This window comes from Lissotriton helveticus, chromosome 1_1 (assembly GCF_964261635.1).
Source record: "Lissotriton helveticus chromosome 1_1, aLisHel1.1, whole genome shotgun sequence".
In the NCBI taxonomy this organism is placed as follows: Eukaryota; Metazoa; Chordata; class Amphibia; order Caudata; family Salamandridae; genus Lissotriton; species Lissotriton helveticus.
Window position 1 is genome coordinate 2096284459 of NC_136057.1, and position 26044 is coordinate 2096310502.

At 44.2% G+C, this 26044-nt stretch overlaps 1 protein-coding gene across 1 annotated transcript in view; it reads left to right on the forward strand.

The window, feature by feature from the left end:
* The window catches only part of LOC144756240 (calcium-activated chloride channel regulator 1-like), a 705782-nt gene that overhangs the window by 619129 nt on the left and 60609 nt on the right, over positions 1–26044 (forward strand). The window contains exon 10 of the mRNA XM_078645871.1: positions 21109–21330. Within this exon, the coding sequence (XP_078501997.1) occupies positions 21109–21330 (222 nt within the window). The remainder of the gene's footprint in view (positions 1–21108; positions 21331–26044) is intronic.

The following is a 26044-nucleotide window of genomic DNA, read 5'->3' on the forward strand; positions in this document are numbered from 1 at the left end:
TGTAGAAACTGACTCCAATGTATGTAATTCTCCGATCATTCCCGTCATGAAACGTACTGATCCAAATGCACCCCCAGTATATCGATTAGTGATTGACCTTCGAGAACTCAATAAATGTATTATTCCCCAGTACCCAGTTGTCCCAGATATTTCTTCCCTATTGACAGCCATTGATTCTGAAGCCACATTTTTTTCAGTCATAGACCTCAAGAACGCATTTTTCAGTGTCCCCATTAATCCAGACAGCCAGTTTCTTTTCGGATTCTGTTTAAATGGAAGGAGCTACCAGTTCACACGAGCTCCTCAAGGTTTCACAGAAAGTCCAAGTATTTACAGTCAAGCACTGAAGAGACAACTAGACAACATTCACATGCCAACTGACACTGCCCTGCTCCAGTATGTCGATGATCTACTGATCACAGCCCGTTCTGAACGTGCTTGCGAGCGAGCATCCCTTACAGTCTTGTATTTCCTTGCCGAGATGGGGCACAAGGTGTCCCCTTCGAAGCTTCAATTCTGTGTCCAGCAAGTGATCTATTTAGGCCACTTACTGTCCAAGAGGGGTAGGCAGTTGACACCTGACCGTATCCAGTTAATAGCGAGTCTTCCTCAGCCCAAGACCCAGAAGGAGGTACGTGCTTTTATCGGCCTTACTTCTTACTGCAGACAATGGATTCCTCAGTATGCATTTCTAGCCAAGCCACTGATACAGTTAACGACACAGGAGGCAGCCGTATCGACTGTCCTCCCTTGGACATCTGAACATACACTTAGTTTCAATGAGTTAAAGAAAGCTCTATGCCAAGCTCCAGTTCTAGCTACACCGAACTACAGTAAGCCTTTTACACTTTTCGTCACTGAACGTGAAGGTACAGCATTATCTGTTCTCACACAAGATCAAGCAGGACAATACAAGCCTTGTGCTTATTTTTCGAGCACATTAGATCCTGTAGCCCAGGCTCTGCCTGCGTGCCTCAAGTCAGTTGCAGCCACAGCACTAGCTATCAGACAAAGTGATGCCATAGTATTAGGACACTCCCTGACAGTACAAGTCCCACACTCCGTGGAAGTTCTTTTAAACCGAACACAGACTCAGCACTTGACAATTGCACGTTTAACAGGTTATGAACTGACACTGTTCCAGCCACACATAGAAATCAGACGCTGCAACGTTCTAAATCCTGCTACACTGTTACCATCAGTTACTTCAAATCCTGCCACACATGACTGTGTGGAAGTAGTTAACACTATGACAAAGCCAAGACAAGACCTGACAGATATTCCATTACCAGATCCCGACCTGACACTTTATGTGGATGGTTCATGTATGAGAACCAGTACAGGAGACCTAGTAGCCGCGTATGCAGTGACTACTGACACTGAAGTTATAGAAACACACCGTATTGACACTCTGTCCGCTCAAGCAGCAGAGCTAGTTGCTCTGACCCAAGCCTGCATATACGCCAAGAACCTGAAAGTCAATGTTTACACAGATTCACGCTACGCATTTGGAGTCGTACACGACTTTGGAGTGCTCTGGCAGGAGAGAGGTTTCATGACTTCTCATGGAACCAAGATTCAGCATGGTCTCCTTATTCAAGCTCTGTTAGATGCCATACACTTACCGACATCTATTGCTATCATGAAGTGCAAAGCACATACGAAAGTTACTGACATTATTTCTCAAGGTAATGATCTAGCAGATCGCACAGCCAAGCTTACAGCTCAGACACCAGACATTCCAGTTAATAAGACACCGACACACACTCCAGATCCGACTACCTGTATGACAGTTAAGGACCCTACTCAAGATGTCATAGATATCCAGTCACATGCTACTCCCGATGAAATCAAGAAATGGTCCGAACAAGGAGGGGTCCAGACAGATCAGGGATGGGTAACGAAGGGAAAAGCCACATGGTTTCTCCCCGACTCTATGGTTCAAGTCATTATCAATACCGCACATAGTCCAGCACATTTAGGAGAAAAAGCTATGTTAGATAGTATCCAGAACATTTGGTCCAACAAGCATTTACGAGCTGCAGCCAAGCAGAAAGTCCGTACCTGTATGATATGTTGCCAGTTCAATCCAGGTAAAAGTGTCCCGGTGGAACAAGGTGGATTCCAGCCCCCTGACCACCCTTTTGAAGTCCTCCAAATGGATTATATTCAGATGGAGCGATGTCGAGGTTTCAAGTATGTCCTTGTAGTTGTATGCGCTTTGTCCAGGTGGACAGAGGCATATCCAGTCCCAGATTACACAGCCGCGACCACTGCCAAGCAGTTGGTTCGTGAATTCTTCCCCCGTTATGGACTCCCAAGGGTCGTGTATTCTGACAACGGCCAGCCATTCTCATCTGAGCTCATGAAACATATTTCCCTTCTGTTAGGGTACCAGTGGAAGTTTCATTGTGTACGCCATCCTGAAGCAGCCGGTCTCGTAGAGAGACATAATCAGACCCTGAAAATTCGAATTGCGAAAGTATGTAAAGAGAAAGGTGTGGACTGGCTAGTAGCTCTGCCAGTCGCTTTGTTTTATATGCGCATGGTCGCACATTCCAGATCAGGTCTGTCCCCGTACGAGGTCGTATTCGGCCGCCCCCCTAATATGTGGGGTACACCTAGACCCCGAAGTATTACCGATGTTTCAAGTAATATGCTGACAGATTACCTAGCTTCCTTGATGTCTGCCCTACACTCTTGTCGTTCACAGGTTGCCGCCGCATTTCCAGACAATACCGAGGTGGCACTGCATGAAATCGTTCCCGGATGCATGGTTCTTGTCAGGAACTTTGATCGTTCAAGTCCGCTGGAGCCCTGCTGGAAACAACCCAAACAGGTCCTCCTAACCACCCGTACAGCCGTGAAGTTGGAGGGGAGAAAAGGCTGGGTGCATCTGTCGCATATAAAGAAGTTTGATGGACTAAAACCTGTTTCAAAGAACATTTCCGAGGATTCTAAAGATTACCAAAGTACTATTCTTAAGGACTGTCCCGCAAAAGACTCTGAGACGAACCCTTCCCTGTTAGAGAAAACTCCGCAACAGGAGTATAAGCAAAAATTAAGGTCTAGTAAAATAAGTCAGCCAGTTTGATTGTCTAAGTCCTCCCCTAGGTGAAACGGTTAGACCGGTTTCTGACATGTATATAATAGACCCCCACAGAGAGAGAGTTAGTGAGAACTCTAAAAGTTGCACTATTATTTTATGTTTTCTGCTATATTTCAGCCTTATGATTTCCTGCACAAGTTATGCATTTTATTTGTGTTTTTCAGTTTCTCATGTAAATAAGTCTGCTAATGTTACAGTAGAGCACACGTTTAGTGATCTGCCTCCTCATGAACTCTCTTATCGTCTTGCTATGCGTAATAATTCCTTTATCCGCATGTTACATTATTCACACCAGACTAGCAATGCCACTAATTGTTGGGTGTGTGGTCGACTCCCCCTTTCCAGACACCGAAGGGAGTTCTGCCACTCTTTCCTTATCCATTTTCACATAATGGTTCGTGTGGAGCATGGTCCACGTTAACGTCATCCTCAACTGATATGTCCTTTCTTAACAGTACATGTTTCCCAGACAAGCAAGGTCTTCCCCACAGAACAGGGTTAGATCTAGAAAATGAAGTTTATAATTTGGGTAATTATTCTTCGAATTTTATGGTCCTGAACGTTCAGTCTGATTCTACTCCAGACTTACCTGCTATGTCAGTACTACCAGTCAAAGGTGAATTATGTGTCCGAAATAATGGTTCCATACATGTAGGCCATAGTGATTGTACTACTATTGTCGAGTATAGTGACAGTGGGAAATCTATTTTCAAAGCTTCACGTCATTCTTATTTTGTTTGTGGTCAGACCGCATATGTTCGTCTGCCCCTCGATTGGGAGGGAACCTGTTACATTGCCTTCCTACTGCCACCAGTTTTTCTAGCCCCACCTGACTATCATAGGAATTCCCACCTAGTAAATACTAGACACAAGAGAGATCTCCCGATTGTCGATTATACTGAAACTGCTCTAGAACAATACATAGATATCAATAAAGGTGTCTTCCCCTACTTAGGTACTGTTGTAAATAGTAAACTGATACGTAGATTAACCAGAACACTTGAAGCAGTAGTGATTGAGACTACTTCTGCTCTAGGTAACTTAACCGAAGAGCAATCCTTTATGAGAATTGTCGTGCTCCAGAATCGTCTCGTCCTTGACGTCATACTGGCCGATAGGGGCGGGGCATGTAGAGTCATCGGATCTAGTTGCTGCATTTTCATTCCTAATAACGCACCATTCTGTTTATTCAGCTATTATCAGACTCCATAATATTGCCCATATGTTACACCAAAATCCAGGCACCTGGACATGGTCCAGTTGGTTCTGGAATACAATTTCCGCCTGGGGATGGAAAGTATTGTCATTTCTAGGTATTGCAGTAACGATCATATTCAGTTGCTGCCTCTGTTTACAATGTGGCCCTGCGATTTGCGGCATTTGTGCTACCTCTTGTATTCCTAGTCCCAAGTCCCGTTCTAAATCCAGTTCCACGAAAATTCGAGACGAGCAAATGATACTGTATGAAATGATAGATGGTGTCATGAATATTGATGTTTCCTGATGGAAACGTAGTGACAAGGAGGGAATGTGGAAAAGTAAATTTTGCCATGTTCTGTGTCCCTACGTGTCCTCCATCTTATGTTATGTGTGCATGATTAATATGCATATGTATTCCCCATGTTTGATTAAAGACGCAATTACAGTTGTGTTCATCTCCAGTATGCCAGTTTCCAGTTCTCGTGAAAGCTACGAGTATTAGGCCTATGTAAAGTTGCGTTGCCACGTTTCTCAGTGTGCACGTTATTTCATTGTAAAGTCCCCGTTTCTAGGCCTCAAAAGGGCCCGGACACCAGATTCAGCTTCTGTCTCCTGAACCCTCGCTGAGGAGCGATACAGCCCCCACCTGTATTCCTGACCCTTCACTTACTTCCTGCCTCACAGTGCCCGGTTCAGCCTGGCTCTGCCTACGAGTCTGCCAAGAGTATGTTATGATTCTAGTTATCAGTCCAGCCCTCCTTCTCTGCATTCCTAAGCTACTGAATCGCATCAATAGTTTCCGTCATTGTCTAGCCTTTACGTCTTCATGTAAGAGAAATACTGCATTTAATGGTCATTTAATATTCTTCATCACGCACCACATGTAGAATAATGCTCCAGTCTTAGAATCTGTTAGCCTTTACCCCGATAACTTTTGGTTTATATCAACATGTTCTCTAAACATCAGATACTAGATAGGGTTTAGGTACATGTCGCCCTGACTCTCCAGACTTCAGTCTCTGCTCCTAGCACAGAGTTCATAGCCCCCAGCTTCTCCTAGTAACACGTCATTGTCAGTTTGCGCGCACCACTAGGTTAGAGGTCCCGGCTCCTTAGGTAGCCCCCTCCATGTTTCCGCCCCATTTATGACATACTCTGTTACGTTTACATCACATGTCTATGTATACGCCTCTTGTTACACCTACTTTCACCCTTATCTTTCGCGACTGCTATTGACCACACCCACTGCTCCGCCTACTGTATTCACTGTAATGCAACTGTTTTAGTATATATGCTTGTGTACTGTTATTAAAGCTAGCGCTGGCCATCCCAGATCTTGTCCGTGCAGGTTGTCCTGTTCCTGTCCTTTATGCTGTATTAAACCTGCAAACTCCTACTACCTCGAATCTTGACTCTTATTTATTGAGCTATCTGTTATTCATATATTCATTCAAAAATAGAGGTATTATTTATTTATTTACCACACAACCCACGTATATTCCACGACACCAGTCGGAACTGATGTGACATTTGTGAGTTTGTTAAGTCACCCATTCAACCTGGTGAAAAGATGTGCAGCCTAGTAGTAACTCAGCATGGATCATAACAGAATCAAAATCACTGAAATGAAAAAACCCTCCCATCAGCCTCCCAGCATACCAACAACAGTCCCGCATCGACATTTCTACGTACATGCCTTCAAAAAGTCGGAGTAACAACCCACCCACATCGGCAACCCCAACTAGCCGTGCATAAGTTCCCCTCCCCCCCACCCAATACCAACACAGAACTAGAACTAAAGCAGGAAAATATACTGCACAAGCCCCAACCCGCAGAGGAGGAGGGGAGTTCAGGGGTACACCCATCGGGGGTCCATACTAGGGGAACCAGACCTACCAACCACCTCCCTACTTACACCCACACTCAGGAGTACCCTGGTCAGTTCAGTGGGACGGAGGTGGGCGGTCGAGCACACAGCAAACCTTTAGACCAGCAAGTTCAAAGTTAGAGCAGACACCTCACCGGTATGTCCAGACAGCAGGTCCCACCATAGTGCGATCAGGGGGCACCTGGCTCCAAGGGTCCACCCAGCAGTGAATCAGGTTAGTCTTGCTGCGACAATGGCGAATGTGATCTGGAGCAACGGCGGGTGGATTCCTCCCTCTGCTGTTCCTTCCGACACTGTTTGAGGTAATATTCCACCTGATGCGGATTTAGAAAGAAATGATGTTTGCCATGGTGGGAGATTTTTAGTTTTGCCGGATACAGCATGGCGTATGGGATCTCCTGTGCTTGTAGTTTCTACTTCACCACTGCGAACTTGCGTCTGGCGTCCTGGACCGAGGGGGTGAAGTCAGGGAAAAAGGATAGCGTTGCATTTTCATAGCGCACATTTCCTAACTCTCTCGCACGTCTCAGCACCACATCACGGTCTCTGTAGTTCAAAAAACACGCTATGATGGGCCGTGGTGTGGTTCCAGGAGGAGGGGGAGCAGCCAGGGATCTGTGAGCCCTCTCAACGATGAGGTGAGGGGAGAATGATTCCTTGCCAAACAGCTCCACAACTAGGGTTTCAACAAACATCTCCATCCTCCCAGTGTTGGTGGACTCCGCAAGGCCCAAAATTCGAACTTTATTTCGGCGAGACCGCGCCTCCAAATCCTCATTCTTGTCTGCTATAATTTTTAGTAGCTTGTCCATTTGAGTGAGTTGTTTATGGGAAGAGGCGGCCCCATCTTCTAAGCCCGAAATTCTTTCTTCAGCATCCTTTATTCGGGTGTCATGTTGTTCCAGCTTGGCCACCACGCTGTCCATGCGAGTGTTGATGGTATCAATTTTGGAGTTGATTGATGACAGGCTTTGTTTCATGCCCAGTAGGAGTGTTTTCCAGTCTTCCTCCTGAGGGGCTGAGGCTGTGGGGCTTCCCCCCCCCTCCGGCGTCGTCTGGGAGGCTTTCTTGGATTCAAATGGAATCTTTGACTGCCTGGCATCAGTGCGGCCCATGTTTCGCCTTGGTGTCCGTGCCGCTGCAGTGGAGGAGGCAGCCAGTGCACAGTAGGATGTAGTCGGAGGGGGAGGGGGGGGGGGGTGGGCTGGAGGTAGGTCCACGCGATATGCGTAGGTGGCGGAGCTGATCGGGCACTGAGTCCAGACTGGGGGGAAAAAGCGTCGCCCCAACACCCAAGGGGCAGAAGTCTGCGTGCCACGGGGGGGGGGGGTGTAAGGGGTGTAGTACCTCAGGGGGATTCGGTGCTTGAGCGCTGCGCAAGACCGCGAGCACTGGCCCACCTGCAGCCTTAGAAATGGCGGCGTGTCCCAGCAGTAGATGAGTCCAGAGTGCAGTGAATGAAATGATGACCACGCTTACTCCGCGTGGTGGGGAGAGCAGGCAGGCGAAAATGGAGGAGGCGCGTTGCCCCCGCCTAATCTACAGTCCAGGCGCCAAGCAGCAAGTCGAGTCCCCCGCCTAGATGGCCGCGATAACGGCCGACACTATGGCCGACACTGAGGCAGGGCGTATCACCGCGCCTGACCGGGTAGGGAGCAGAGCCTCGGTGCAGTCTGAGCAGAGATGCGATGCGGCGATTTCCAGAGTCGCGCCGGTGCAGGCGGGTCACACCGACCAGCGCGTCAGTCAGAGCCTGCACTGCGCCCGCTACGAGTTCAATGCCGCTTGACGGGCTCAAACGAGTGGAGCGCCCGACACGGCTGACAGCTGGCCGAGGAAGGCAGGCGGGCGAGCTAGTCAGGCCGGGAGAGGGGGAAGGCGATTCTCACCGACAGGGCAGTCCGCCCTTAGGAGCAGTGCAGCAGCGAAGGTGGTCACTCGGCCGCGCCGTCTGGGGGGAGGGGCCCACACATCTAGGCCCAGAAGCCACGTCCTATCCCAGCCGGATCAGCCCAGGAGCATGGAACGGCAGCGAAGCAGGAGGTGCCGCCCGCGGAATGCTGGGCAGGTATCTTCTTCCACAAGAGCGCCAGGCGAGAGCCGGTAACACCGGAGCGTGTCTCTCCAGCTGGCGAAGCCGATCGCGCTACTTGCAGGGCAGTGTGGCTGGTCAGGATACTCTGTAGGATGGTCTTTGGGCTCGACCAGGCGAGTGCCCCACTACAGTGCGGCCATCTTGGTCTGGCGCCACCTAGCGCCCTACCTCCGACACTCGAGTTAAACATGTTATTGTGTGTGCCCTGCATAGGCTTATTAGTAAAGCTGCAATGACTGATAGAAACTTTGTGGCGATTTTAAGAGTCAATTTCCAATAAAAAATGAGTTCTATATAAACAGCCATATTCTAGCGCTGCATGCTTTATACATTTATAAAAGCAATCTGATCCAAAATGCACAATTGTACACACACTGTTTGTGTACCATTCTTCTGCCGAAGAGGCATCGGTCATTTTCTGCAGTTAGTGTAACACTTGGATTATTCACAACCCCGTGACTTCACTGATATAACATTCATTGCAGCACTCGGGGTTTGCATCTATTCAGATACAGATGTGGTCCACTCCACTACAGCAGCAATATTTCATTCCGAAATATGGAAAACATATTTGCCACACAGGGCGTTCCCCTGTAAGTCAAAATGAATAATTGACCACCTTACCAAGGTCAAGGGATAGCCACATACTTTCAATCTCTAGGGGTACGGCAACAAAAGATCACCCTCAGGTGGTCTCTAGCTAATGGGAAGGTGGAACAATTCATGTGGACTCTCGTATCCATTCTTTCTAACACTAAGAAAGGTGTTAGTGACTCTATTTTGGGCAGATGCCTTTGATCCTCGTGTTGGAGAGCAGAGACAATAACCTGGCTTAGTAGGGGGAGGTGAGGCTGAAGTCTAATTATATGCTGAGCTATGGAAGTATAAACATTTTTAAAGTGCCATGGTGTAGGTCTGATACTAGGGATTGTAAATATACACTGGGGTGCATGTTTACCACTAGATTGATACCTCGCTGGACCCTGTAGGCCTAAATCGGGCGAAACTGTACCTCAGTGCAGATTTCACTTATAATCTATTGAACATTTTTACGAACCACAGACCTTCAGTAAGCACTACAGAGTTACATTATGAATGCTGACTCAGATTACAAGGCCAAATTTAGGGCCAGAATTGCCAGAAACCGGTCCTGGGAAGCTTGATTCCGGTCCAGGGAAGACATGGCTTGGCAGTTCGGGCTGGACTGTTCCCATGAGGCACAGGGCCAGACTGATTTGCATATGGCCATGTCTGAACTGGGGTGGCAGAGTGAGCTAAAGAACGGTGATGGATTAAACCCAGATCCGTTGACTGGGGGTGAGTGTTTGTATTGTCAACGCTCCGTCCATCACCACCTTTGGTTTTTCTTTGTTCGCCCTAAGTTGGCAGGGTATGCTCAGACGTGAGTCCCTTGCTCACTTTGCCACTGGAGTCAAGCAAGCCCGGCTGAAGACGGCTGTAATGCCAGAAACCGGTCCTGGGAAGCTTGATTCCGGTCCAGGGAAGACATGGCTTGGCAGTTCGGGCTGGACTGTTCCCATGAGGCACAGGGTCAGACTGATTTGCATATGGCCATGTCTGAACTGGGGTGGCAGAGTGAGCTAAAGAACGGTGATGGATTAAACCCAGATCCGTTGACTGGGGGTGAGTGTTTGTATTGTCAACGCTCCGTCCATCACCACCTTTGGTTTTTCTTTGTTCGCCCTAAGTTGGCAGGGTATGCTCGGGCGTGAGTCCCTTGCTCACTTTGCCACTGGAGTCAAGCAAGCCCGGCTGAAGACGGCTGTAATGCCAGAAACCGGTCCTGGGAAGCTTGATTCCGGTCCAGGGAAGACATGGCTTGGCAGTTCGGGCTGGACTGTTCCCATGAGGCACAGGGTCAGACTGATTTGCATATGGCCATGTCTGAACTGGGGTGGCAGAGTGAGCTAAAGAACGGTGATGGATTAAACCCAGATCCGTTGACTGGGGGTGAGTGTTTGTATTGTCAACGCTCCGTCCATCACCACCTTTGGTTTTTCTTTGTTAGCCCTAAGTTGGCAGGGTATGCTCAGACGTGAGTCCCTTGCTCACTTTGCCACTGGAGTCAAGCAAGCCCGGCTGAAGACAGCTGTAATGCCAGAAACCGGTCCTGGGAAGCTTGATTCCAGTCCAGGGAAGACATGACTTGGCAGTTCGGGCTGGACTGTTCCCATGAGGCACAGGGTCAGACTGATTTGCATATGGCCATGTCTGAACTGGGGTGGCAGAGTGAGCTAAAGAACGGTGATGGATTAACCCCAGATCCGTTGACTGGGGGTGAGTGTTTGTATTGTCAACGCTCCGTCCATCACCACCTTTGGTTTTTCTTTGTTCGCCCTAAGTTGGCAGGGTATGCGCAGACGTGAGTCCCTTGCTCACTTTGCCACTGGAGTCAAGCAAGCCCGGCTGAAGACGGCTGTAATGCCAGAAACCGGTCCTGGGAAGCTTGATTCCGGTCCAGGGAAGACATGGCTTGGCAGTTCGGGCTGGACTGTTCCCATGAGGCACAGGGTCAGACTGATTTGCATATGGCCATGTCTGAACTGGGGTGGCAGAGTGAGCTAAAGAACGGTGATGGATTAAACCCAGATCCGTTGACTGGGGGTGAGTATTTGTATTGTCAACGCTCCGTCCATCACCACCTTTGGTTTTTCAAATTTAGGGCAGTACCAATCATTGAAGAATCCTTTCCGTGACATGCAAAGATTTGTGCTCATGTGTTCACATGTAACCCATTCCCTTTCACCCTATCTGCACAGCAGCAGCCTGATCTTAAAAGGTGGTCACTGGCGTTCATATGCGTGGAGGTCTATGAAGTGAAGAAGTGACTGCTCATGCTCACCTCTATTATTATGCAGAATATTTGACTAATACTTCATGTTGAAGATATACATGGACACTCTCTGCTACTTTTCTTTGTTTTTCCTATGAGACAGAGCACACTTTTCCTACCTCGCCCCCAAATTGTGGAAAACTCTCCCCAATAAGCTATGGAAAGAAAATACGTTTTCAACATTTCGTGAAGGTTTGAAAAACTTGACTCTTTTGCCAACTCTGAAAGGTATTTGTTTAGCCCCAGGACACCCATTGGGTAGCTGATTGCGCGTATTACCTTATTTGAAATTTCATTTTCAAAATAATTTCCCCTTACAGCCATATCTCAGAAGCCATGTTTATGAGCACTGTATGTATCAAAGAATTGAACTTTTCCTTCTCTACTTTAACATAAATGTTCAGGAATTACATGGAAGTCTAAGCGCACGTTATAAGATGCGCTAAAACAGCCTAATCAACGTCGCACAAACAGTGACCATCTTAGCTCCAAATCAGGCTTGTATTGCAAGTAATAATAAACATGCCAACATAAACTACATGACTTTCCGCTACTATACAGTGAATACGCAGTGTACAGGGCTTATGTTTTTTGATTCACAAGTGTCATTGTGTACATATTGCAAATGCTTGTAAGCTACAAAGGTTAGCATGCATCAAGACAGCATTCTACCCTCTTTGTGACTTGCGCAGGTGTCATTACACCTTTTGGTCACAACGCTGAGGGCAGGATGTAACCAATCACAAAGATGTATTGTCTATTTTTACAGTTTCTGATGAGTGTATGTAAGTTGTTATCATTGAGGGGAACAGGCATGAGTCCTTTGAATGTGTGCATTCTCCTTTTCCAGTCACCTTCAAGTGATTCGTTCAGATGTTGTACAAAAACTGCTTCTCAGGGTAACAAGAAGTTGACACAGATATCTGGAATATTAAAAAACAAGTTTATTAAACTCACATGAGGTGAGGCTGCGTCACACAACAGCTGTGGCCATTGTAGGAGGCAGTCTGAAGAAATTCAGAAAGCTTGAGCGTTATATACATTTCAGAGTTAAATAGGAACACAAATGAAAGGGGCAGTCCTGGCTCATGTGAACACACAAAACACCTAATATGGACATGTAAGATCTGCTTGCTCAGCCAAGTGGAAGGAGCTAACAGTTTTCAGAACGTAGTGAACACATTCCTATGTGAGAGTAATCAGTAACAGATGCAGGCCCCACCGGGCATTTCTGAGCATGCGTGAAAGTGGAGGATTCTAAACATATCCTGTTACTGGGCAGACTTCAGGCGCAGCTAACAGAAAGGTAGGACAAAGCACATGCTGATGAGCACATGGCAGCACATGGCAGACAAAATGGCTGCCAGAAACACAAAATGGCTTCTATAAAGCGGACAAGATAACTTCTAAATACAAGATGGCTTCTGCTAACACTAACCCAGTGCTGCCAATTTACAACAGACGGCCGTTTTAGCGTTAGCTGAAGACATTCGAATGATCCAGTAGGAACATAGAAAACATTTGCTCAAATTTTCACACAATTTTATCAATTTCCTAATTCATTGTCAGATAACCATTTTCCATTCTAAACATTTCATTAAGGTATGAGCAGGAATTCAAAAGAACGGGACATTAGGTCATAAACATACATACAGACAGTTGGAGAAAATAACAACCACTATTACAGAGAAAATTAGCATTTTCACAACCCTAAGCAGAAGCAAATCCTAAAATCTTTCAGAAAACACTATATACTCAGGTGAAACAGTGGCAATCCTTCAATGCTCTCAGGTTGAAATAGGGATACTCTTTCACAAAGAATGAACTTCACTCTACCTTTACTAAACGCAATACTACTCTAAAACACTGCCAAAATCAGTTCCTCAGCACCCATTTCACGTAACTACAACTGTACCCAGAGTCAATTCGAAGTCTCTCTGGCAGACTTCTATCGTCCATTAAAATCTCCTTCCATTGTCTTATTGGGCCTCTTGATTCAGGCTGTCCATGAAGATGGTGCTTCTCAGTGTCCGTTGGAGTGCCCTCCTGGCAAACACTCACAGCTCACTTGAAAGTCTCAATGTCTCAAGGCAGTGCACCCATATCTCTCTTTTGCGGCAGACACTACAGATAGTGTGCTCTTCATGGATCATGAGCACAGATCATCTCGTGCAAGCTCAAGTAAAAGAGCAACAAAACTTCAACATTTTTCAGGCTCCAACACTTATTACTCAGTGTCAGAGGATGCTCAAGCTGCTCTTTCATGGATATCACAAATGTAGTGCCTTCTTCCAATCTTAGACCTTCCGGTGCACTGCCATTCCGTTGGAGCAAAAGAAAAGGGGGAGTGTGTGGCCAAAACTCAGGCCAAGGGGATCAAGGGACTGTACACTGTCAGAGGTTACCAGTACATAACAGGTAGCTTTTGCTCTTTTCAGTGAAACTCTGGATCTGTGGTAAAACCAGATCCTCCATTTCTTTGATTTTCATCGCTGGTTGATGATGCAAACAAAATACTTTGGGAGTTACCATCTAATGTGCCTGTGATCACTTATTCAGCTTTGCTGCTTTTCTGGGTGCTGGGACTGCAGACCAATACTTCCTGCTTTCATCTAGCTGTCAATAATGGGAGTTAGGATTCATCTTGACCATTTGTTCTGCAGGGTATCATTCTCCCTTTGACTCTGGAAGATCCTGCAGAACCTAATGATGTAGGAAATGTAACACAATTATTAGTTTCCTTCAATTGAGTACAAAAACAGTTCAATATCTAGCAAAGGGACTGCAAACAGGTTGCCTGCAATCTTCAAAAGAGTGGCCATATGCCATGGGACTATCATGATCTATAATACTCTGTCATTCTCATAGAATACAAAGACAAAAACAGTGACTCCAGTTTCTTCAATTGGATTTCCATATGAGAGCATATCCTCTACCATCTAAGGGTAGATACCTACATGAAGAATCTATGTGAGTGGATGCCTCACACATAATACATAATGACATTGTCTAATGGGGTAAACACATTTTTCTAATGATTAAGTCTAAGTGTTCCTAAATTCCGCATCTAGAACATCTCAAGGCGAATACAGATTATCAGGGACATGTAGACAAAGGTTAATTATCAAAAATGTGGAAACAAAAGACAAGAACTATAGAGTCCTAGTGTTTTCATTATTAAAACACATCTGGCCTATCAAAGATTAAAGCAGCAGAAAAACTAAATGTATAGTGTCTCCTATTGAGGTGGAAAACTTATCTTACTATAATATTAAGTCAGTTAATCAGACTATCACTATCTTATCAGCCAGACTGGAAAACATCAAAAATAGGCCTAAAGAAAATTCCTAAAAATCAGTGTGGTCATACAAGAGAGAATTATACATAATATGGTGCTGGTCTCTAGTATATCACTGCATTCTAGCCACAAAAGAAAAATCTATAGGAAGAACAAAATTACTTGGGTGATAGTCAAGTTTGTGACATAATACCAAAAGCATGGACACAAAAGTCACAATAGTGCAGAAATCTGGACTCTACCACTGGCCCCTACACCATATACGGTAATGTCAGTTAATTGTCCAGTTCCTTCTGCAGGGAAAAAAAATGAAAAGTTTAGATCACCTTTAACAAGAGCCACAAATCTATAATTGTATCCTTAGGTCCAATCAAGGATACATAAATCTAGAACTACCTGGTCCATGAGGGAGAGGGCAGTATCTTGACTCTTGTATATCTTTTTTATTTTACTTCAATACTATTATTGCCAAATTTTGACATACACTGGTGAGGTGTTGTCTATTCTTGTCCACAGCATGCAAACATCATGTCTGTGAAATTTAGTATCAACACAAATTTTACCCAACTATTGTAAAGTGACACATATCGTCATACATGTTTCCTCACAATACAGGCAAACTTGTAATAATTTCTTAAGCAGCAACATAAAACACAAACAACCTATGCCAAGCCATCAGATATACATGCAGTATAATAAGCACAAAAAACATAGACAAATTACAATAGCACATGTAAATAAGCAGTGATGCATGCATTCATGCATCCCAAAACCCAAAACGCAGACCTGCTTAATTTGTCAGGTTTAGAATCAAAATCAAAAATTGCACCAAAATATACTTTCATTTACTCTCCCTTTTGACAGGAGATCACCAGTCACTGAAGATTGAACTGTCAAATAAAACTTACAGTGTCGCTCCTGACACATTGGACCAGCAGGAACCATTCATAAAGGGGAAAATGCAAAATCATGAAAAAAAAACACACGAACATTTCTTTGCAAAGAAGTCATAATAAAAAAAAACATTTCTTTTCAATATACCGCTGACTGCACATAACATACAAAAATACCAACTGTAATTAACCATCTTCCGTAAACATACTAAATTGTAACTTTCCAAAAGTAAAACTTATTCACAGACACTCTACGTCCCCTGCGCCAGCAAGCCCTGAGCCCTAGAGGCCCTCAGCAGAACATCTGTTTTCATTTACTCCTAAACCCCCACCTCACTGACCTTAAGGTCAAACTCTGCCTGGCGCGCGCCGCGCGTTCCCTGGCCCCCCTCCTATTCGTCTCTCGAGCTGACAAAGGCAAAAAGCTGTCCCACTCTTTTTAACCCTCCTATAATCAACCCTATTGAAAAACACATGTTATAAATGACTTCTTTTAAGGGGTAAAAGTTAATTTATTCTTAGATTATTAAAACATTCACTGTGAAGAATTTGCTGTGTACAACAACACAACATACCATGTTAAAACAACTGCTTGTTACCACCCCCTGCAATGATACTCCTTTTAGCAATCCTAAAGATGAAGGACCAAATGGGCCCTGCCAAAGCTAGAACCTTCAATCCTGATATTAAACAAAACCCCGTGCACCAGGCACATTGGCTCACTGAGGCATTAAAGCAACCCCAAATAAGAACAACTGCCAAATTTGTATGATACCTAAATATATGCATTTACCAAAACCTAAAGCACTTTAAAAGCTACTCTAAATGGCCAGAATGCCTCTTTTAATAGTCTAATTTACCCATTTTCGACTTTGGAGTTTAGGGAACTTAAAAGTTAATATCCTATGGTTGTTTTACATATTAATCATCCTTAGAATGTGCTTTATACATTAGAGAGATTGAACATTGGACATCTCTCATGTAAATCCTAGAAAAATGAGTGTTTTACGCCTGCGCCAAGTGAAAACCAACATGCAAATTACCTATTTATTCAGTAACACATAACTTAAATCAAATTTTAATGCTAGGAGGTCATAGTATGAGTACTAAGCTTTATAAATATCAAAAAACGATTTTAAAAAGCACTTATTTTTTTTCAGATAATTTTTTCATAATTAATAGTTTTTCTTTCAATGAAACCAATTATCTTCTTAATGAGAATACCACATATAAAGGTAAGCTGCATCCCTTGCCTAACATTTTAGATGCATTCATTTATGCGCCTAAGCACAAAAGCCCAACTTTAAAAATGACAGTTTCCGCGCCACAAATTTCTTTCATTTTAAAAGGACACTCACCCAGAAATATACTTTGAAAAAAAATGCTAATGAGAGGAAAACCGCAATTGCAATGTCTTTCAGTGATACAAAATGATGAACCTTATTGTGTAACCCTCTAAAAACACTATTCTGAAATGAAAAAGCCAACTGCAATTAACGGCTAAGTCCTGGGCTGAATAAACATTTCAATGCTTTTCATGGCCTTCGAAAAACAACATCTGCTGCCTTAACGGCTAGAAGGGCTCTGCTCCACAGTGCTGAAATCTGAGCCCGCTTTTCAGTCTTACTGAAAACAGACATTGCAAGTTTTAAAATGCGTGTGCAATAAGATGCATTTAAATGTAGCAAAGATTCATTCTAGCTGAAATTTTTGTCATGTACAGAAACTAATGCATGTAGGTACAAAAATGCTATAAATTCGTTTTTCTACAAAACACACAATTTATTTTTGAGGCCTTTCATATTCCTAGTGAATGCAAATTTTAACTTTATCTAATTTAAGCCTTTAACATTTTGCACATATGCGTTTTGCTTAATGTATAAATTAAAAAGCAACATATAGCCAGTTTAGCATGTCGCATGGTAAATTTCTGCATGTTCATTTAATTTCCACCTAATATTAATTAATCTAACATTTCACTCAACAAACTCTAAAACATCAAGAAACCCACAATACACATATTTTGAGCTCATTTCAAACAGAAACAGAAAGTGTTCAAAACATTCAGGACACGCAAGACAGCGCTGTAGGCATTTCGTTTCATAAATTGGCGCCAACGCTATTCACAACAGAAGTTACAGTAACGACAAAAGAAACACATTTAAACGCACATAGAACCCACAGGTCAACACATAAGACTGAAACAGAGGACAGCTACAAAGACTGTACCCAAACCAAACCATTTTGTAAATACTAAATGTAAGTCATATTTACAAGAACCGCTTCTGAATACTGCCAGAACACCAAAATTCGTTCTGCATCTCCATTCATAAAATTACACAGAACAAAGGATCCTTACATGTATTATGTCATATTTTAATTCCCTGGGGATACAAAATCACCAAGGAAGAAATATGTTTGTACACCTAAAACCTATGTAGGTATCCCTTCTAAGGGAAGCCGGCTAATTTACTTCACAGCACATTATGGTACCTTTCCAAAAAGCAACACATTCGCCGATGTGAGCTCGAATAACAGGCATGCCACAAGAAATAGCGCAAAATATACACTATTTATATGGAAAGAGCGCTTAATGGTACCTTCTTAGTACATTGCGCTATACACACAAAGTTTGAGGAAAAGTCCTCACATTACCTGCCTATATGAGTTGCAACACATACATTTCATAATCATATCATATCATATCATAAGACTAGTCTGTTCATCACATACATTTCATATCTCATATTCATTTTCAAAGGACTAGTCCCACAAATTCAAATAGCCACAGCAAGCGTATCCTAAAACTGCCTTGCCAATCCCAGGCTTCCAAAAGCTCGCAGCAAGTACCTTAGAACGGTTCTTACCAATCAAGAGCGTCCAAATTCTAACTGCCAAGTTCTAAATGACCTAACGGTCTTTCTCTTTTTTTTTTCTTAAAATACTCACGCCAAAAATGTTTTCAGTCAGGGGTGACAGCATATGGAAGATCAAAATCAGGGATCAGAAACACACTGGGCTGCAGACAAAGAATCCTCAGAATCTCCTGTGCACAGAGTACCTTCTTGGCAGAATCCAGTCCTGGGCCCCTCTGTAGGTATTCTGTCTCCTGACCAGATCACTCCTTCAGACAGCCACCTCTCTGATGAGCCCACGTTGGCGCGCCAAATTGTTGTACAAAAACTGCTTCTCAGGGTAACAAGAAGTTGACACAGAAATCTGGAATATCAAAAAACAAGTGTATTAAACTCACATGAGGTGAGGCTGCGTCACACAACAGCCGTGGCCATTGTAGGAGGCAGTCTGAAGAAATTCAGAAAGCTTGAGCGTTATATACATTTCAGAGTTACATAGGAACACAAATGAAAGGGGCAGTCCTGGCTCATGTGAACACACAAAACACCTAATATGGACATGTAAGATCTGCTTGCTCAGCCAAGTGGGAGGAGCTAACAGTTTTCAGAACGTAGTGAACACATTTCTATGTGAGAGTAACCAGTAACAGATGCAGGCCCCACCGGGCATTTCTGAGCATGCGTGAAAGTGGAGGATTCTAAACATATCCTGTTACTGGGCAGACTTCAGGCGCAGCTAACAGAAAGGTAGGACAGAGCACATGCTGAGCACATGGCAGCACATGGCAGACAAAATGGCTGCCAGAAACACAAAATGGCTTCTATAAAGCGGACACGATAACTTCTAAATACAAGATGGCTTCTGCTAACGCTAACCCAGTGCTGCCAATTTAGAACACAGAGACATTTTGTTTTCTTTCCCTTGTTCGTGGACTGCAAAGCTTGCACATTGCACAAAGGAATACTGAGATAGAGGTTAGTTGTTTGTTGCTGACCTGCAACTCCTCATTCCTTGACATGCACTCTGCCCGTTGTTGACTCCTTCATATTAATAAGGGAGCTGATGGTACTCTTTTTTGCCTGTCCCCTAAGACCATAACCTCTAAATGGCAAACCCATTTGTGTATCTCTAACGAGTAAGGTTACTTCAAGTATTTTATGCACATTCAACTGCAGCTATTAATCTTTGAGCCGCTACATGACTTTTAAAACATTAATATGTGCAATGCATCCCACACACAACTTTACAAATGGAGTTCACTTTATCGAGCTCAAGTGCTTTGCCTTAGTGTAAGAAGTTGGATTATTATTTGGGGTGGGTGATTGCCTACTTCAAAGAATACTCACAATCCTGTTAGAGTGAACTTTCAAACTCACTAAATTAACTGAGCCCAACACCCTGGTAACTATGGCACAGAGCAGGCATGCTTAACTCAGGGCAATTTATTTATTTGTTTATTTATTTGCACACTTGTACCGCGCTAGGAATCGACTCCCTAAGGAGTATCTCCACGCCTTTGGCAGCATCTGAGAGCAAAAAGGCCCTGCAGCAAAAAAGTTTATGAATAGCAAACAATCATAAAATTACACAAAAGTGTTACTGTACCTTTGTGAATAAGGCCCTAAATGTGTTAAGCAGAATCATTTATTAGTCGATCATTAGACAGTTGACACAATACAACTAGATGACAAGAAGCTGTACTATTTATAGAAGAATCTATCCCAATAAATTTATACTTGGAAAAACTGTGTTATAAAGCAAGCACAATGGGTCCAATCTGCATAATTGCATTTTGTAATTGGTGGAGTAGTACTACGGCAGTGTACTCAATTGCTAAAGAATGCAATTCACTAACCTACCGTAAGAAACCTCTCCCTCTACCACTCCTATCTTTTCTGTCCGAGATACCCTGGTGGCAGAGGTCTCTGCACACATAAAATTTTGTAGTACATTTTGGAGGGACCAGTGGGAGTGGTGTGAAGATGAGGAATAATTAAGTGGGAGGAGTTTAGAGAAATTTAAGAAGGGGTTTGAAAGGGCCATGCTAATAAAAGCAAACACTCGCAAAAGAATAACACCATTCACAAAATATACTTTTTAAATCAATACAACCCCAAAGTGTCAAAAGGGGCTGAAATGTTCTAAAGCTCATCCTTAGAGGGAGTGAAACCACACACAGCTACTGACAGATACTGCAACACACTCACATAGAAAACAATGGAGGTAGAGATTTGAAATAACATTCCAAAGCAAATAATGTTACATAAAGTACATTAGTATGACATTTAAATTATATAGTGATACAAATTATATATAATAGTAATTTTAAAAATGAATTATACAATGAAATACAATAATTAAACACGACATTTAACAGAAAGTATTAAATAAAAATAAACATTGTTTAAAATTATTAGTTCTAAATTAGATTAATATATTTAAGTAAATGTATTATTCAAAACACATTTAATTTGTGTTAATGTGCTGTAACAATGTATTTTAATAGCACAATGATAAAATAACTATTTTAATTAACTGTCCATTATGTTATACATTACAACATTTGTAATGTTTTTTTAAGGAATAATAAACTTTAATAATTTTCCCTATGTTCTTCCGCTAGGAGATCTCTGTCTACAGGTACAACATTTCTCGAAGTAACTTCACAGAGAGGGTGGGGACTTGTCCTCTACACCTAGATATAAATATACAATAATCACATGGTGAATAGCTGAAAAGTGTAGAGATACACCCAAGAGTAGCCAAGGTGTAATCAGGCCCTGAATATTTACATTAACTGACAAAATACACTGTTTTGAGTTGGTCCTTATATGTTTACACTAACTGTACAAATCACTTATTTTTGAAGTCCTAATTACATACTAAAGAAGTGTCTTCTTTTCTTTCTGCAACAGCTTGAAAGTGCTGGATTAGAGCTGAAACCGAACCAGTGTTTGGACAAAACAGTGGCTATTGACAGTACTGTGGGGAATGACACATTCTTCGTAGTGACATGGGAGACTGGCATTCCAGCAATCAACGTTGTTGCCCCCAATGGAATCTCCTATGCTAATGATGCCTTCAAAGTGGACGACACCTCCAGAACAGCTCGTCTTCAGATCCCAGGCACTGCACAGGTGAGAAGAATAAAAGCATAGACATTATCTACACAGTGGCAGGGATCTTTAGGTAAAGAACCAGTCTAAGTCTACTAATGAGACATTGTCTTTTAAAGAGGTCCTTCTCATCAAACTTGAATGAGGAATAATATGTGTCAGACCTGACATCATTGGTGAGGCATTCTTCCAAATGTTTCTCCTTCACTCCCTTACTTTGCTGAACTCATTATTTGGAATCAGGACCCTGCTAACCAATGCTGAACGAGGGTGAGCGAAATATTTTATCCCGATGGTGGAATTAGCGGAATTTGGCAACTCTGTGTTACTCTGGTAGCACGTGGTTCCGGTTAAATTCTGCCAATTGCCGCAAGGTGGAATTTTATCCTGCAAGGCTCCAGAAATGAGTGCGTGATTTGGCCATCCCCTAGTACGATTTTCTAACACGGGCAGTTGTGGACTGTTGCGAGTCGTCACGTTCAGAGGGCTGCTTCTTGGATAGATTTGCTGCCACTTGAGTAGATTTTCTTCTCGAGCTGCAGCAAAATTAACTTGAATGGCCATGTGCTCTTGCGCACCACATGGTGCTGTTCGTGCTTGGCTCCTACTACTGTTGCTAAATAGCAGTGCAAGCATCACAATATGCATATTTTCCACTCTTTGGAAAAATTACTTGGAAACTTGCACAATTTCACCCACCACTGGTGCTAAAGAGTTTGTGCTCACTCTCTAAAACATGGTTAACTGGCCTACAACTGATTGGCATGTTTAATTTGCTTAAAGGTCCCTAGTAATTGGTACTACATGTACCCAGGGACTGTAAATTAAATGCTACTAGTGGACTGCAGCACTGCTTCTGCCGCCCACTACATTAGCCTTTTTAAACATAAATCAGGCCTTCTACTTGAGCCTGTAGTGGAGTTTCAAACTGGCATTTCGATCTGGCAAAAGAAACCTTTTGCTAGGCCTAAACGTTTCTTTTTTTAATACTGATAAGGCACTCCTAAGGTAGGTTCGACAGGCTCACTGGACAGGGTGCAAGGTATTTAATAGGCTATGTCAATCTATCACGATTTGTAGAGGGTGGCTGCTTCACCCGTGAGGGTCTCGAGGTGCTGTTGGATGATGCAGCCAGTTCTCCTATTGGATGTACATCCAAGTTTTAAGGTCCTTCTTGAACTGCAGGAGCAATGGCGAGGCTATGAGGTACAGGGGAAGGCCATTCCAGGTCTTGGATTACAAACAGGAGATTGAGCAGCCTCTGCTGTTGGTCTGACGAATGCGATGGGTGACTGCTAGGGTGAGCGATCTGGCTCTGAGTTTCATAGTGGACTGGTGGAAGGTCACGCATTGGTTAAGTAAGCAGGTCCTTCGTTGTGTAATGCCTTGTATGTGAGGGTGAGTAGCTTGTACTGGCATCTCTTCATGACTGGTAGTCGGTGGAGTTTCTGGAACGTCTGGAGTTTCCTCATGAGTTGGGCAGTTATTCCTACATAGAGGTAGTTGCCATAGTCAAGTCTGCTGGTGTAAAAAACACAGTTCACCTGGTGTTGGTTGGGAGCCATCTGAAAACCTTCTTGAGCATGCTTCTTCATAAATAGCTTGTTGTCAAGGATGATGCAGAAGTTGTGGGCATGTTCGGTAGGTGCCAGTGTTGGGACCAGCTCCGGAGGCCACAATTCCTTGTTCCAGTGTGTGACCTTGCCTTTCCTGAATATGAGTACTTCTGTCTTGTTAGTATTGAGTTTGAGAACGTTTTTGGTCATCTAGGGCCCGATGTAGGACACCAAATACCGGTCGGTAACGGGTGATTTAGGCCGTTACCGACCGGTATTTGGTTTTTGAGATGTAGGGGGGCCAAATTTTAACAATTCTGTAAATTTACCGATTCGGTAAAATACCAAATCGGTACATTTACAGAATCGGTAAATCTAGATGTAGGTGGCACTTAAAATAGTGCCACAGGCCCTTAAGAATTCGTTATTTACCATGAAATACTATTTCATGGTAAATAACGAATTCCTGTGTACATGCACATCTGTGCATGTACACCTGTGCCATGTGGCACACATACATGCCCTTAGGCAAGCCAGAATCAGGGGTGCAACAGGGTGTCAAAGTGACACCCTGTCCCCTGTCCCCCTTGACAATTCAGTAATTTTACTGAATCGGTATTTACCAATTCAGTAATTGACATTGATTCCTATGTGCCTCAAGGCCCATAGGAATCAATGGCAATTACCGAATCGGTAAATACCGATTCGGTAAATACCGAATCCTACCGAATCGGTAAAATTTGGTATTTATGAATCAGTAAATCCAATGTACCTACATCTAGCCCTAAGTCTGTAACATATATCTTTGGAACTTGTCTTTGATGGTTCTTGGGTTGTTAGTCAGAGAGATGATGAGTTGGGTGTCGTCGGTGTAGGAGATGATGTTGAGGCTGAGGCTTTTGATGATGCTGGCCAGGGGGTCATGTATGTGTTGAAGAAGGTTGAGCCTTGAGGTACACCACAGGGGATGTTCTTAGGGCATGAGGAGTAGGGAGGGAGGATGATTTTCTGCATTTTTCCTGTGAGGCATGATTTAAACCACTTGAGAGCTGCTCCTTGGTTTTCAATCTCATGGAACCTGTTGATAAATGTGTGGTGGGATATGGTGTTGAAAGCTATTAAGAGGTTGAGGAGGACCAGGGTGTTTCCCTGGTGCAGCATTTGGATGTCACCTGTGGCTTTGACTAGAGCTGTCTCAGTGCTGTGTTTTTTCTGAATATGGATTGGGATGCCCAGGAGATCGTGGTTCTCCAGATGGCTGGTTAGCTGGATGTTGATTGCCTTTCTCAATGACCTTGACTGAGAAGGGGAGAAGAGAGATGGGTTGGTAGTTCTCTTTGGTCAATGCATGCCTTCTTCAGCAGAGGCTTCACATTGGCATGTTTCCAATTGTAGGGGAAGTGGGCTGTAATGATCGAGGAGTTGAGGACCTTGGGGTTTTTCTTGCTGATGAGCTGATTGCTGAGGTTGAAAGCATGCTGTGGCAGTGGTCTGTAGGGGCTCCAGAGTTGAGGGATCTCATGATGGTCTCTGTTTCCTTCTCGGTGAGGGGGGTCCATGAGGTGAGCTGGTGTGGGTGGGCATCAGTTGGCGTGTAAAAGTTGATGCTGTCTGCAACAGGGGGTTGCGGTGCTAAGTCTTGGTAGATGGTGTTAACTTGGTTGTGGAAAAAGTCTGCAAGGGCGTCGCAGACATCTTGCGAGGGTGTGATACTGTTTTCTGTTGCTGAAAGGGTGGTGAATTTCTTGACTATGTTGAAAAGTTTGTTGCAGTTGTTGGAGCTGTCATTGATGCAGGTGGCTAGGATGGTCTTCTTGGTGTTTTTCAGGAGGTGGCGTAGCAGTTGAGGACAACTTCAGAGATTATTCAGTCCTCGAGGATCTTACTGGGGTGCCATATTCTATCTGTCGGTGAACCAGTTGAGGTGTTGTGTTCATTTCTTGGGATTAGCAGATTTCTTTGGGGCGACTTTGTCAGCGCTTGCTTTAATCCAATTTGTGAAGTTGCCACTGCTTCTTCTGTGTCCTCGGTGGTGGGTCAGTGACCAGTTGCTCGAGTGCGAGGTTGGCCATACTTTCTAGGAGATCAGGCATGTTGGTGTCATCGGTGTTTTCCAGGTGAAAGTTGAGGTCTCCTAGGAAGATGTACAGATTGGAGTCAATGGCAATAGGAGCGATGAAGTCGGAGATGGCGTTGCTGAAGGGTGGGGACGTCCTGGAGGACTGTAGGTGAGGGTGTCTCAGATTGTGGTTTTCCTGTTTGCTTGGAGTTGGAAGTTGAGGTGTTTCATGAACAGGGTGGTCTCGTCTGTGGTGGTTGCGCATTTGAGTGTCTACTTGTAGACTATGACAGTGCAGGGCTGTTTATATTGGTCCCGTTTCAGTGCATGATTTTGTATGCAACCGGGATGGCTGTGGTGATGTTGGGTGCTGATGCGGGAATGGGAAGAAGCTAGACTGCAAGGACAGGTGCAGCTGACCCAGGATACCAGGGTCAAGGGGGTGCTGCTTTGCAGTAACTACTGGGATTCAGGTTCAGGTTGGGCCGAGGGGAGAGCACCGGGCACGGTGTCAGGAGTACAAGGCTGTGAAGCACTGTACCTGAAACTGTTGATTTAAGAGGGGTGGCCCATCCCAGCCTTCTCCGGTCTCCTTCTCCGGTCTATGACAGGTGCGCACAGGCCTGTCCTTGGCCCAGGCTCTGCCCAGGTGCAGCCCACAAACTTCCTGCGAGGCAGGAGATGATGTTGGCAGCTGGCTCCCGAGTGGATCAGGGAAAGTCACAAGGCAGGAGTCTGGGATCTGGATCAGCAGGCGAGGGAGCAGCAGATACTGTGGTGTTCTGCAAGGCAGGAGCCACAGAAGGAATACATTGGCTCCAGGAGGCTCGAACGAGTAATGCTCGCCTCCCGGAGGTGCTGGGAAGAGTAGTTTCCCCGAGGCTGATGGTGGCGCTGGCTCCCAAAGAAGGAGTCCAGAGCCTGTAGCAGCAGGTGAGGGAGAAGCAGATACTGCAATACCCCCTGGATTAAGTTCTACATGTCATTGCAGTGAAAATCTCCAAAGTCATTTTTCACGGCTATAAGGCTATCTTTCCCACAGACTAACACAGGCTTACCTTATTTCAATGAATACGTGCTAACTCAAGTTTGGGGGCAGATTGAAAAATACTGGTTCTAC